This window comes from Hetaerina americana, unplaced genomic scaffold, assembly GCF_022747635.1.
Source record: "Hetaerina americana unplaced genomic scaffold, ioHetAmer1.1.p SCAF_161, whole genome shotgun sequence".
Classification (NCBI taxonomy): domain Eukaryota; kingdom Metazoa; phylum Arthropoda; class Insecta; order Odonata; family Calopterygidae; genus Hetaerina; species Hetaerina americana.
In genome coordinates this window covers 12,345-26,155 of record NW_027286721.1, presented here as the reverse complement: position 1 = coordinate 26,155, position 13,811 = coordinate 12,345, and the positions used below count along the sequence as shown (strand labels likewise).

Sequence of the window (13,811 nt, the reverse complement as noted above, 5' to 3'; positions counted from 1 at the left end):
AGGCAGTCGGCTCTGAGCTGTGGTGTGGTGAGGAGCTCTGTTAATGCAAACCACCCTCCACGCTCGACCGACGTCACGGAACGTGATGCCGAAGTTTTTGGAGCAGCGTTATTCCATCAAATTTCGTTAAAGCTTGGGAAATCGTCTACCGAAACTGTCGTTATGATTAACCAGGCTTACGGGGAGTCAGCCATGTCCAGAAACATGATCTTTCGGTGGCACAAGATGTTTGTGGAGGGCAGAGAAGAGGTCGACGACGAACCACGGCCTGGATGCCCATCAACGACACTCACCGACGAAAATGTGCGAAAAGTTCGCGATGTACTGAACTCTGATCGTCGTCTTAGTGTTCGGATGATAGCAGAGCAGTGTAATGTGCCAAAAACAATAGTGCACGAGATTATTAGGGAGCAATTACAGATGCGAAAAATTTGTGCAAAGTTGGTGCCGAAAGTGCTCAGTGATGATCAAAGACTCAATCGTTTGGAAATCGCGACACAACTTACGGATCACTGCAAAAATGATCCACATTTTTTAGAGAACGTTGTTTCGGGTGAAGAGACGTGGATCTTTGAGTACGTCCCGGAGTCGAAGAGACAAAGTGCGGAGTGGCCCACCCCATCATCACCCCTTCAAAGAAAGCTCGCATGAGCAAATCTCGGATCAAGGCGATGCTCATTGTCTTTTTTGACAAAAGGGGAGTCGTCCACTACGAATTCGTACCTGAACGACAAACTGTAAATGCTGCATTTAACGTCCAAGTGCTCGACAGGCTTTGAAAACGAGTCGCCCGCGTCCGGCCAGCGATCAAAAACATCTGGCGGCTGCATCACGACAATGCGCCGTCTCACACCAAGCTTGTCGTGTCGGACTTCTTGGCCAAGCACGGTGTGGCAACGCTGCCGCACCCGCCCTACAGCCCAGACTTGGCACCACCGGACTTCTTTCTGTTCCCGAAGATAAAGAGGAGTTTGAAAGGAACGCGATACGGGACTTTAGACGCCGTCAAAGAGGCCGTGACGACGTGTCTTCGAGAGGTTCCCGATGATGCCTTCGCGGAAGCATTCCAGGAATGGGAACACCTCTGGAACAAGTGTATTGACTCACAAGGGTCCTATTTTGAGGAATATTAGCTTAAGATATGTAAAAGTGTTATAAATTTTTTTTCCTGAGCTCAGTACACTTATTTTCCGGACGAACCGGAACCGGGTATATATATATACATATATATATGTGTGTGTGTGTGTGTATATATATATTTATATATATGTGTGTATGTATATATATATATATATATATTCCTTGGGGAGAGAGCAGTTGAGTTCTGCAGGGGACAGGGGTTAGTCATCGCCAACACAAGGTTTACACACCACTAAAGTTTTGACACCAAATAGTTTGAAATAAAAGTAGGTTGGCTTATGCTTAGGCAGTGGAAAATGGCAGATGACTCAGAAATATATCAATTACACTATATTTTTATCAAAGATCAATTCACTCTCAAATTCCCAGGAACAGATGCGGACTCTGATCACACTGTGCTTGATCAGGACATGGACATTACACATTATGGAAGCAATGGAGCAGGAATGAATGTTTGTCACTGATTTATAATCTATGATATTGATTTAATCTTAGGCCTCCTTAATTTTCTCCAAATGAATTCTATAATTAATGACAAAAGACAAGAAAGTGCATTACCTTTCCTTCGAGGTCAGCCTTTTCAGTTGTTCCTTCATCATCCGTTGTTTCATAGGTATTCTCAAGTTTGCGTGATTGGCTGTTCTGAAAATTCAAAGAGTTGAAAGATGAATCATCAAATAAAACAAGGAAATATAGATGTATTAAGTACTACCCTGTCCAATAAATATGCAAACTGTGGCCATTAAGAACACTATTTTGCAAAATTTAGAGTCTACACCAATGATTTTTTCCACTTTGTCAAAGTACTAATAATTTGTACGCTTATTCTTTCCTAAATTCCATCTTCTTCTTCTTTTTATTCACTGCTTGGTAAAAAATCCTTTGGCAGTCCACTTGGCAGCAGTTAAGGCTTTCGATAAGTTTTCTATCATTGTTTCTTTGCTTTATTATTGTGTGTCTTCCAGATAATCTTGTGCCCAGTGATATACATTGTCCCCAATTATCACATCTTATTGCATTTCATGGGAATAGGAATAAGTCGCAAAAGAGGCAGAGATCTATTGTAAGATTAATAAGAAGGATGGTGATCTGCGATCAGTGGCGATTGGATTTTTTGCCAGAGACAATGGGAAACAATGTCAATGGGAGTAATCCTGCTGGGACACATGTCTTGGGAGGAACACATTTTCAAATTAAGTAGAAAGTTAAACTCCCTAGGCTTCCTCATTAGAAATATTAGATATTTTGTATATTTAGAGGTCCTTCTATCCATTTACTATGGTCAATTTTATTCTTGTGTTACTTTCAGTAACCTCTTCTGTGGTTCCTCTCCCCATTCGGGCATAATCTTCAAAATCCAAGAGAGGATTATACGTATTATGAGCAATGCTCCTCGCAATGCACCATGTAAACCTCTCTTCAAAAGACTCGGTTTATTACAGGAACCTTGCATATATATATCTAGTGTCATCTTACATGCAAAGGGTAATATTTCCCAGTACAATTCCAACCATAATTACCATTACCATAGTCACAATAAAAGGACCTGCAATGACCTACCCCAGCCATTTGACTGAAAACACACAATACTGCAAATGTTGCTCAAAGCAATGCCCTTCGGGTTATTCAACAAACTTCCACATGAATTCAAATATGAAACAGAAGAACCTGTTTTCAAGAAAAAGCTGTTCAACCTATTAAAAAATAATATGTTCTATTCTGTAAATGAATACCTGGAATTGTCGCTACGCATCAATTCCGGCTTAACCAATTAATATAAAAACATAAAAACCATAAACACAGTAATCAACCCGAAGGTCTGTTTAGTAGGTGACGGTAGAGATCACCCAGTACTAAGCCCAATACGGCATGTAAAAATTCACACATCAGGGTAGGGGGGCCAGTTCCTTAATACACTTTGCCAGTTATGGTTTCCCAGGAAGACCTGGTACCCAAAAAATCACTTTTAGGTTGGGTGGAGCTTTAGGTGCCCAGAGTGTCTTACCCGGGAATCGAACCCGGGACCCTCCGGTCAGCAGTCCAACGCTCTACCCACTGGACTACGGCGACCCCCATTAATATGTAATATATGTAATTATACTAGTGTATTGATATATATGTATGTATGTAAGTATGTATGTATGTATGTCTGTATATATATATATATACACAGACATACACACAATTATGTATATATATATATATATATATATATATATATATATTATATATATATATATATATATATATATATATATATATTTATATATTATTATATATACATATATACATATATATATATACATATATATATATGTATATATAACCATAAACACAATTATCAACCCGAAGGTCTGTTTAGTAGGTGATGGTTGAGATCACCCCAGTACTAAGCCCAATACGGCATGTAAAAATTCACACATCAGGGTAGGGAGGCCAGTTCCTTAATACACTGTGCCAGTTATGGTTTCCCAGGAAGACCTGGTACCCAAAAAATCACTTTTAGCTTGGGTGGAGCTGAAAGTGCCTTGCCTGGGAACCGAACCTGAGACCCTCCGATCAGCAGTCCAACACTCTACCCACTGGACTACCGCAACCCACATATATATGTATGTGTGTATATATATATATATATATATGTATATATATGTATATATATATATATATATATATATATATATATATATATATATATATATATATATATATATACATATATATATATATATTTATATATATATATATATATATATATATATATACATATATATATACATACACATATATATATATATATATATATACATATATTGTATCTCTTCTAAATTTGTGAAATTTATATCTGATGTGTCCCATATTTGTGTATGTATGAATATGCAACAAATCTTCGGACAAATAAATGTATTATTATTAGTATTAATGCTCTGAATTGTTATTGATTGTGCCATTGGTGTGAAGAATCCATCTCCATGTCCATTGCCTTGAGTCAGTTAAAATATTAGTGTGTGTGCACTAAAGGCCTTGCAACATACGTAGTGTCATCTTCTCAGCCACCTTTAAAACTCTTAATCAACATAGAAAATGGATGTTTTCTCTTCTCCAGAGCATTATGTCTTTATAAAAAGCTGTAGGAACATTTCAATTTGATTTCTGATGATAACTGTAACCACCACACTTCACCATAGAAATACTTTATATGTTTATTCATTGCTCCGTTGATTTCGTTCTAAATTTCCATTCATTGAACAACAGAATAACTAACTCGTAACTGGTCATACCATGCGTACAGCTCAACGATCAGCAAAGTACAAAGACGGCTAATTATTGGGTCTCAGGAGGCAACTAGCATCTAGCTAGTGGATCGGGGGCTATAGTCCGCATCAAGGTCACCATACTCCACCCGTTTGCATATTTATTGGGCACGGACGACCTATTTTTATGCTCTTACCCCAATCCAGTAGTTTTTGATTCAATGACGTCCAGAATTTCAATCAGGCCGTGGAATGTCATATCCAGGTTCGGGCTGCCAAAAAAAAATACACCATTTTATCATTTAGCGATACATCTCATATCTTAAAAATATTCATTGCATTGAACACAGATTATGTCTATTTTATTAAGTTTCATTAGTACCAGTCACACTGACTCCGTAATGCATAGAGTACGTACAGGGTCGCACCCAAAAGTGGTACGACTGATTTTCTCTGGCTTGAATGGAGCAGTGGAGGGGGGTCTGCCTGTCAGGGTAAGGTGGAGGGGCCTCTTAGCAACAGACCGACACCAACCTCAGTCACCTGCGGGCTGTCGTTGAGTGAGGACACCGTTTTTAGTGAAGCAAGTTTTTTGTCCGCATACAAAAACAAAATGAATCTGAATTTAGAGCAACGTTATTCCGTGAAGTTATGTGCAAAACTCCGGAAGACGGCTACTGAGACCCTCGATATGATCAAGCAGGCTTATGGGGACACTGCCTTAAGCCGTTCCACAGTATTTGAGTGGCACAAGTTGTTTAAAGAGGGTAGGGAGCTTGTTGAAGATGACCATCGCTCCGGACGGCCGTCGACGGCAAGAACCGATGCGAATGTGGACAGTGTGAGGACACTGCTGAACACAGACCGACGCTTAACCAGTGAAGAAATTGCAGACCAGTTGGGTCTGTCTGCATCCAACGTCCAACGCATTATTTCACAGGATTTGGCCATGCGCAAGGCATGCGCCAAGATGGTGCCAAAAATTCTGCCATGGCGCGCTCGTCGTCAGACAGCTCCTGGCCAAATACGGCATTGCCATGTTGCCGCACCTGCCCTATTCTTCCAATCCGGCACCACCGGACTTCTTCTTCTACCCCCTGATGAAAAGACAGCTCAAGGGACGACGTTTTGACTCAATAAAGGCCATTCAAGAGGCTTCGATGAGGGTCATCAACGGCGTACCCAAAGAAAATTTCCAGCGGGCGTACAGGGAATGGGAGCAACGTTATACTAAGTGTATAGCAGCTCAAGGAGCATACTTTGAAGATTATTAACTCGATGTAAGTATATCGTCAATGAAATTCTTGTAAAAAAATCAGTCCTACCACTTTTGGGTGCGACCCTGTAGAATGGGTTGTATCAATATGTATTTTTACTTAGACTGAAATTATAAATTAGGCCAAAGATTCATTACTCTAACCTGTACGACGTCTGTTCGCAAAAGTTATCGCTAATTTTGAATGTTTGCGGGTTACGTATATTTGAATTTCAATTTTTTTGTCGCATTATGTTGGTACTACTGTCTCTCACTTTTGCCGAAAAGTTCGGCCATTTTGAATGTTCCGCCATTTTGAATGCTCGGCCATTTTGAATGTTCGGCTAATTGTTGACGGGCTGTTTTGCTTGGGCGTAATTTGGATTTGCGAAGTTTAAAAAATTTCAGTTATTTTCTCAATGCACCTCGTAAAAGTGGTTTTTATAGTATTCTGACCAATGAAATTGTTTTGCAAGTGGAAAATAAATTATGATGTGATCTTCGATTGACGATTAATAATGGCCTTGCTGAACAATTTCCTCAACTTGGATGCACTACTGTCTACAAGCTTCTATGCTCAGAGGGGTAATAAGAAGCTGGTGCCGTAGTACGAAAAATGCTTAGAAGTGAATGTCAATATTATGTAAAAGAAGTGAATTAGGTTTGTAGAGCTAACTTAAAGTACTGCAGCCGATAAAATGTGTTTGATATGAGTATATTTATTCCCGTGACCAAAAGGACCTTAATTTATGAAAATGCCTGGTATTATTTCTATGGGGTGCTGAGAACTCACCTACAGCATTGAGACAAAAGCCTCTCTTGTTTCAAAAGATCCTGGAGCACAGGGATTATTACCAAAAGAGCAGCCTTCCTGAAATGAAAGAGTTAGACAACATTTGAAATATTCAATACTACAAAACTCTTAAATAAAATCCATATTTCATGGTTTGTATGAAAAGTTTCAGGAAAGAATTCCAGAAATATTAAGAGTAGATTAATTTTGATAGATATTCTTATGGATATATATATGTATATATATATATCTCTCTCATTTCTAAATTTTCTTCAAACTACAAGGGTAGGGATGTCCAAAGTTAATGCAAACAGGCTTTTAGACCACACATACACAAAAAAAATTGCAACATATGACAAACAGCCACGCAAAATTCTTAAAGTTTCAAAATCATACATTTATTTTTCAATATAGTCATTATTTATTATGGCAAGGGATAGAAAAGCCTAACTATAAAATGGAAAAAAACGACCATAGCTTCAAAATAAAAATAAGGATGCAAAAAGCAAATAAGAAAAAATAATCTTTATTTAAACAGAACTATTGTTTGATTGGAACCAGCTGCCTGGCGGTTTGTTTGAAGTTTTAAGTTGAAATGTAAAGCATCCACTGGGTAATAAACTTCATTGTAGTTGTGAAAATATTGTTTGTATGTGATCTGGACGGCATTTTGTGTATGATGTGGAAGTTTGTTTGTATTTGCTGCAGAAGTGTCATTGCATATGAAAATATTTTCTCTCATCTGTTTTTATATGTGTACGTATGTAATTTGTGTCGTAAGAGTTATCTTTGACATAACTTGACCGTTTACCACCAGGAAATTCGCCTAATTGCAACGTAATTGTGTAAATAAATAAATAAATAAAAATCTCAAGGCATCGCAAGATTGGGAGAGTAAGGAGGAAAGTGTTTTGAAACCAGTTCAAATTTCTATTGGTTTCGGAACAGCCTCTCAAGTTTTGTGCAAACTTTGTGCATAGACAAGCTTTTGTATAGTCATCCTGCAAGATAATTATTGATGCCAGACTACCTATAACGTGAAAAAATCAACCAATATGGTTTGCGGCATGCTTTTGAGCGATTCGTTGGTCATTTTGAATTAAATCTATGATGACTTTGCAATGTTTTTATTGTCTGTGAGTCAGTGATCGGACGTCCGCTGCATGTTTCATCAATAATTATGGCTTTTCCAGGGTTGACCCCACGAAATATTACCACCCATGAGATTGACAGTAGACCTGTTAAGAGCATCGCCATAATAAAAGCCTTTAAATGATGATTGAATCTCACAGTAGGAGCAACTTTTTAATAGCCACACTGTTTAAATTCACGTTGACATAGCACTAAAACATGTCTAAAATACTTGATCCACTTCTCAAAATACTACACTGGATGAAGAATGTAACGACCTCAAACCTTTACATGCATGTATAGGGGGAATGTTACTTCCACATGCCCAGACCAGGGGTGCTTCTGAAAGTCATTTTGTTTGTAGTACTAGAACACGTCTACAGACTACCACTTCTCAATAATACTGGATGAATGTAATAACCCCAAACCTTATCATCTGTGTTAAGGGGGAATGTTACTTCCACATGCCCAGATGAGGAGTACTTCTGAAGGCCATTTTGTTCGTAGTACTAGAACACGTCTACAGACTACCACTTCTCAATAATACTGGATGAATGTAATAACCCCAAACCTTATCATCTGTGTTAAGGGGGAATGTTACTTCCACATGCCCAGATGAGGAGCACTTCTGAAGGTCATTTTGTTCGTAGTGCTAGAACATTTCTAAAGACTATGGCTTCTCAATAATACTGGATGAATGTAATGACCCAAAATATTATCATCTGTGTTGAGGGGGAATGTTACTTCCACATGCCCAGATTAGGAGTACTTCTGAAGGCCATTTTGTTCGTAGTACTAGAACACGTCTACAGACTACCACTTCTCAATAATACTGGATGAATGTAATGACCCCAAACCTTATCATCTGTATTATGGGAAGAGTTCACCCCAGCCGTACTCTTATAAATGGGCAAAGGATGGGTGGGGGATATTGGAGAAAATAGAAACAGTAAATCGATAAAAATTATAAAATTAAATAATTAACTGAAAATAAGTTGTTAGTAGTAGTACAACATGTCTCCATACTTCTGCTTCTCAAAATACTACATTAGATGAATGAAACGACCTCAAACCTGAGGCTGTGTTGAGGGGGAATGTTACTTCCACACGCCCAGATTAGGAGTACTTCTGAAGGCAATTTTGTTCGAAGTACTAGAACATGACTACAGACTACCACTTCTCAATAATACTGGATGAATGTAATGACCCCAAACCTTATCATCTGTGTTGAGGGGGAATGTTACTTCCACATGCCCAGAATAGGAGTACTTCTGAAGAGCATTTTGTTCGTAGTAATAGAAAATGTCTACTTACTACCACTTCTAAATAATACTGGATGAATGTAATGACCCCAAACCTTATCATCTGTGTTGAGGGGGAATGTTACTTCCACATGCCCAGACCAGGGGTGCTTCTGAAGGTCAATTAGTTTTCACCCTACCCTCATATTTATATTTATTGCCGTACTTACCCTGAGTTATTGGTGAGATCGTATTCTAGTAATGGCAAGGTAATGTCCAGTAAGCTCCCTGTCATTGCATCTGCCCTGTTGACCTCCGGTTGACCACTTACTGGGCTCTTGGCTTCCTTGATGACAACCTCCTTCAATTCACTGGCATGGGCAGTGGGCGATGTTACATTGCTGTCTTCCCTGAAATATTATCAGATCAGTATGTTCATCATTAACATACTTTGCCTCGTTTGATAGAGTGAATTGGATAGAATAAATCATTGCCAGCTGTGCGTATTGTATGTCAGTTATGTTAGTTTCTGTGTACTTGTTTTTAATGTTAATCGTCGAAAATGGATATTGACAAAATTCAGAGGAATCAGCATATCTAGTTTACAGGGTTGCACCCAAAAGTGGTAGAACTGATATTCTCTGGCTTGAACGGAGCAGTGTAGGGGGGTCTGCCTGGCAGGGTAAGGTGGAGGGAGCTCTTAGCAACAGACCGACACCAACCTCAGTTGCCTGCGGGCTGTCATTGAGTGAGGACACCGTTTTTAGTGAAGCAAGTTTTTTGTCCGCGTGGAAAAACAGAATGAATCTGAATTGAGAGCAACGTTAATCCGTGAAGTTTTGTGCGAAACTCGGGAAGTCGGCAACTGAGACCCTCGATATGATCAAGCAGGCTTATGGGGACACTGCCTTAAGCCGTTCCACAGTATTTGAGTGGCACAAGTTGTTTAAAGAGGGTGGGGAGCTCGTTGAAGACGACCATCGCTCCGGACGGCCGTCGACGGCAATAACCGACACGAATGTGGACAGAGTGAGGACACTGCTGAACACAGACCGACGCTTAACCAGTCCAGAAGAAATTGCAGACCAGTTGGGTCTGTCTGCATCCAACGTCCAATGCATTATATCACAGGATTTGGCCATGCGCAAGGTGTGCGCCAAGATGGTGCCGAAAGGCATGAAAAGATTCAATCTCAATTGATCCTATAACCATCCTCCCGATTAATTTTAATAGATCTCTCCCCCTTTTTTTGACTTTTTCATATAATCCCATCAAAATGCAATAAAATGTGATGATTAGGGAACATTGTATATCACTCGGCAGAAGAAGTTTTAAAGACATATACTAAAGAATGAAACAACGAGAAAACTAAAAAAGCCTAAATGCTGAGGACTTCCAAAGAGGGTGCTTTATTATTAATTTATTTATCAACTTAATTTGGCAAGGTTGAGACTTATACTCCCTTCTTCCACCAAATCCTTACATTGCAGACATTATATTGAAGACAATCACATACAACCAAGCCCTAGATGAAGGGAAATCCACCTAGGCGGGAATCGAACCCGCGACCTTTGGGTTGGTAGCCGAGGATGTTACCCCACCACCACCGAGGTCGACAAATAGTGAATGAAAATGAGCAGAAGATGGAATATATCTACATGTACATCAACATAATACCCCGTAAGCCGCCGCAAGGGCATGTGGCGGGGGTTGTTAGGTCACCAACCGTAAAAAGGAACAAAACCACATGCAGAAACAACAACATGGAAAATTACACCCACAGCAGTGCAAACAGGCATTCAAAAAACTATTCATCCAACACTCATGCAAACACATATACCACAAACCAACTGACAACTGCACCCCAGGATGCAGCACGAAAGGCATCCTACAACACACAAGCCAGGACACAACAAGCAAGAATGCGAGACTCCACCACCACATGAACATGCACCACAAAACACTCTACCCTCCCCGAGGAGACTGTGAAAGGCAGGGAATGCGACCCAATGTTGCAGGTAGCAGGAATTTCACCCCCTGCGGAGAGGGATGAGGGATTGAAAGGGAGACTTACAAACAGATGAAAAGAACACTAATGAGGTCATTCCAACAAAATGCAAGCCAGGACACAACAAGCAAGAATACGACACTCCACCACCATATGAACATTCAACAAGAAATGCTCTCCGCCTTTAAGGAGACTGAGAAAGGCAGGGAATGCGACCCAACATTGTAGGTAGCAGGAATTTCACCCCCTGCGGAGAGGGATGAGGGATTGAAAGGGAGACTTACAAACAGATGAAAAGAACACTAATGAGGTCATTCCAACAAAATGCAAGCCAGGACACAACAAGCAAGAATACGACACTCCACCACCATATGAACATTCAACAAGAAATGCTCTCCGCCTTTAAGGAGACTGAGAAAGGCAGGGAATGCGACCCAACATTGTAGGTAGCAGGAATTTCACCCCCTGCGGAGAGGGATGAGGGATTGAAAGGGAGACTTACAAACAGATGAAAAGAACACTAATGAGGTCATTCCAACAAAATGCAAGCCAGGACACAACAAGCAAGAATACGACACTCCACCACCATATGAACATTCAACAAGAAATGCTCTCCGCCTTTAAGGAGACTGAGAAAGGCAGGGAATGCGACCCAACATTGTAGGTAGCAGGAATTTCACCCCCTGCGGAGAGGGATGAGGGATTGAAAGGGAGACTTACAAACAGATGAAAAGAACACTAATGAAGTCATTCCAACAAAATGCAAGCAAGGACACAACAAGCAAGAATACGACACTCCACCACCATATGAACATTCAACAAGAAATGCTCTCCGCCTTTAAGGAGACTGAGAAAGGCAGGGAATGCGACCCAACATTGTAGGTAGCAGGAATTTCACCCCCTGCGGAGAGGGATGAGGGATTGAAAGGGAGACTTACAAACAGATGAAAAGAACACTAATGAAGTCATTCCAACAAAATGCAAGCCAGGACACAACAAGCAAGAATACGACACTCCACCACCATATGAACATTCAACAAGAAATGCTCTCCGCCTTTAAGGAGACTGAGAAAGGCAGGGAATGCGACCCAACATTGTAGGTAGCAGGAATTTCACCCCCTGCGGAGAGGGATGAGGGATTGAAAGGGAGACTTAAAAACAGATGAACAGAACACTAATGAGGTCACTCGGAAAGAATGGGTTAAGATAACAAAACACATGAGGTTAGTGGAACAGCATGCATTTAAGTAGTACTAATTATTCTTTAGACGCTGAGGGTGAATATATAAGAAAGCATAGCCTAGTACGAATGAAAGAGAGTACTTTGAAGAATAGGGGACAAAAAAATCATTGATGCAGACTCTAAATTTAGCCAAAGAAAGTTTTCATTGCCTCAGTTCACATATTTATTGTAAAGAGTAGCATATATAAGTGTAGAGATATATTTTTAATTGACTTTTGTTAATGTTTGATGACTCCTATACCTAAATAATCTGTAATGGTCAGTGGACAATAAAAATATTATTACTTTCATCATGATTAGTACTTGGTCATGTAATGCTCTGTTTTCAAATCAAAATGCATTCCTTTGATTCAGAACATTTCCAGATGATTACTCTAGGTCTTAAAATAAGCCGTTAGTAAACAGAGCATTTTGGAATGTTGGGTCGCATTCCCTGCCTTTAACAGTATCCTCGGGGAGGGTAGAGTGTTTTGTGGGTCATGTTCATGTGGTGGTGGAGTTTTGCATTCATGATTGTTGTGTCCCTGCATTTCACAGTCTCCTCGGGGAAGGAAGAGTGTTTTGTGGGTCATGTTCATGTGGTGGTGGAGCCTCGCATTCTTGCTTGTTGTGTCCTGGCTTGCGTGTTGTTGTAACATGAGTCAAACAAACAATTTATTTTAATGTTTCATCAAACATAATTTGAATGAAGGGGACTTTGTAAATTACGAACTTACATTTCAACCATGGGGTACGTGATTGGTTCAAGTATTGACATCTCTGGAGCAGGTATGGAAACATGTCCTTCTGAGTCACCCCAGGAAGTTAGCAGCAGGGTGTCCGCTGATATTTCCGTGTCTTCATGCCTTGCTGCCAACATGCTTATACTCTCCTCACGTGCATCCATTTCATCGTTTGGTGAGCCTCTTCCAGCTATTACGATCCTCTCATCCTTTGACAAATGAAAGAAATGCAGTGGCTGTGTTATTTGTCATTCATGTCAACATTATCATATTTATTATTAAAAGGTTTGATTCCCAAAAGGGATGTGACTGCTTGAAGAAATATTTGATTTTTATGGTTACCCTGTATCTAACGCAAACCACCTATAAAATTGACATTGGTATTGAGATAAAGGAAAGAATTTGATGATATATACTTATATATATACATATATATATATATATATATATATATATATATATATATATATATATATATATATATATATATATATAAGTATATATATATTATATATATATATATATATATATATATATACATATATATATATAAGTATGTATGTGTATATATATATATATATATATATATATATATATATATATATATATATATATATATATATATATATATATAAGTATATATATTATATATATATATATATATATATACATATATATATATAAGTATGTATGTGTATATATATATATATATATATATATATATATATATATATATATATACATATACATATACATATATATACATATATATATATATATATACATATATATATACATATATATATATATATATATATTGTAGGTTGCAGTAGTCACGTGGGTAGAGCATTGGACTGCTGACCAGAGGGTCCCGGGTTTGATTCCCGGGTAAGGGACTCTGGACACCTGCAGCTCCACCCAAGCTAAAGTGATTTTTTGGGTACCAGATCTTCCTGGGAAACCATAACCGGCACAGGGAAAGGAACTCGTCCCCCTTATTACCCTGATGTGTGAATTTTCACACACT

The 13,811-nt window shown here is 39.0% G+C and overlaps 1 protein-coding gene across 1 annotated transcript in view; it reads right to left on the bottom strand.

Annotated features, from left to right (window-relative positions):
- LOC139687087 (uncharacterized) overlaps window positions 1-12,948 on the bottom strand; it is a 50,263-nt gene extending 37,315 nt beyond the window's left edge. The window contains exons 1-5 of the mRNA XM_071584195.1: window positions 12,779-12,948; window positions 9,042-9,221; window positions 6,440-6,517; window positions 4,589-4,663; window positions 1,699-1,782 (exon numbers count right to left, since the gene is read on the bottom strand). Of these exons, the coding sequence (XP_071440296.1) occupies window positions 1,699-1,782; window positions 4,589-4,663; window positions 6,440-6,517; window positions 9,042-9,221; window positions 12,779-12,948 (587 nt within the window). The remainder of the gene's footprint in view (window positions 1-1,698; window positions 1,783-4,588; window positions 4,664-6,439; window positions 6,518-9,041; window positions 9,222-12,778) is intronic.
- Window positions 12,949-13,811: the final 863 nt, after the last annotated feature.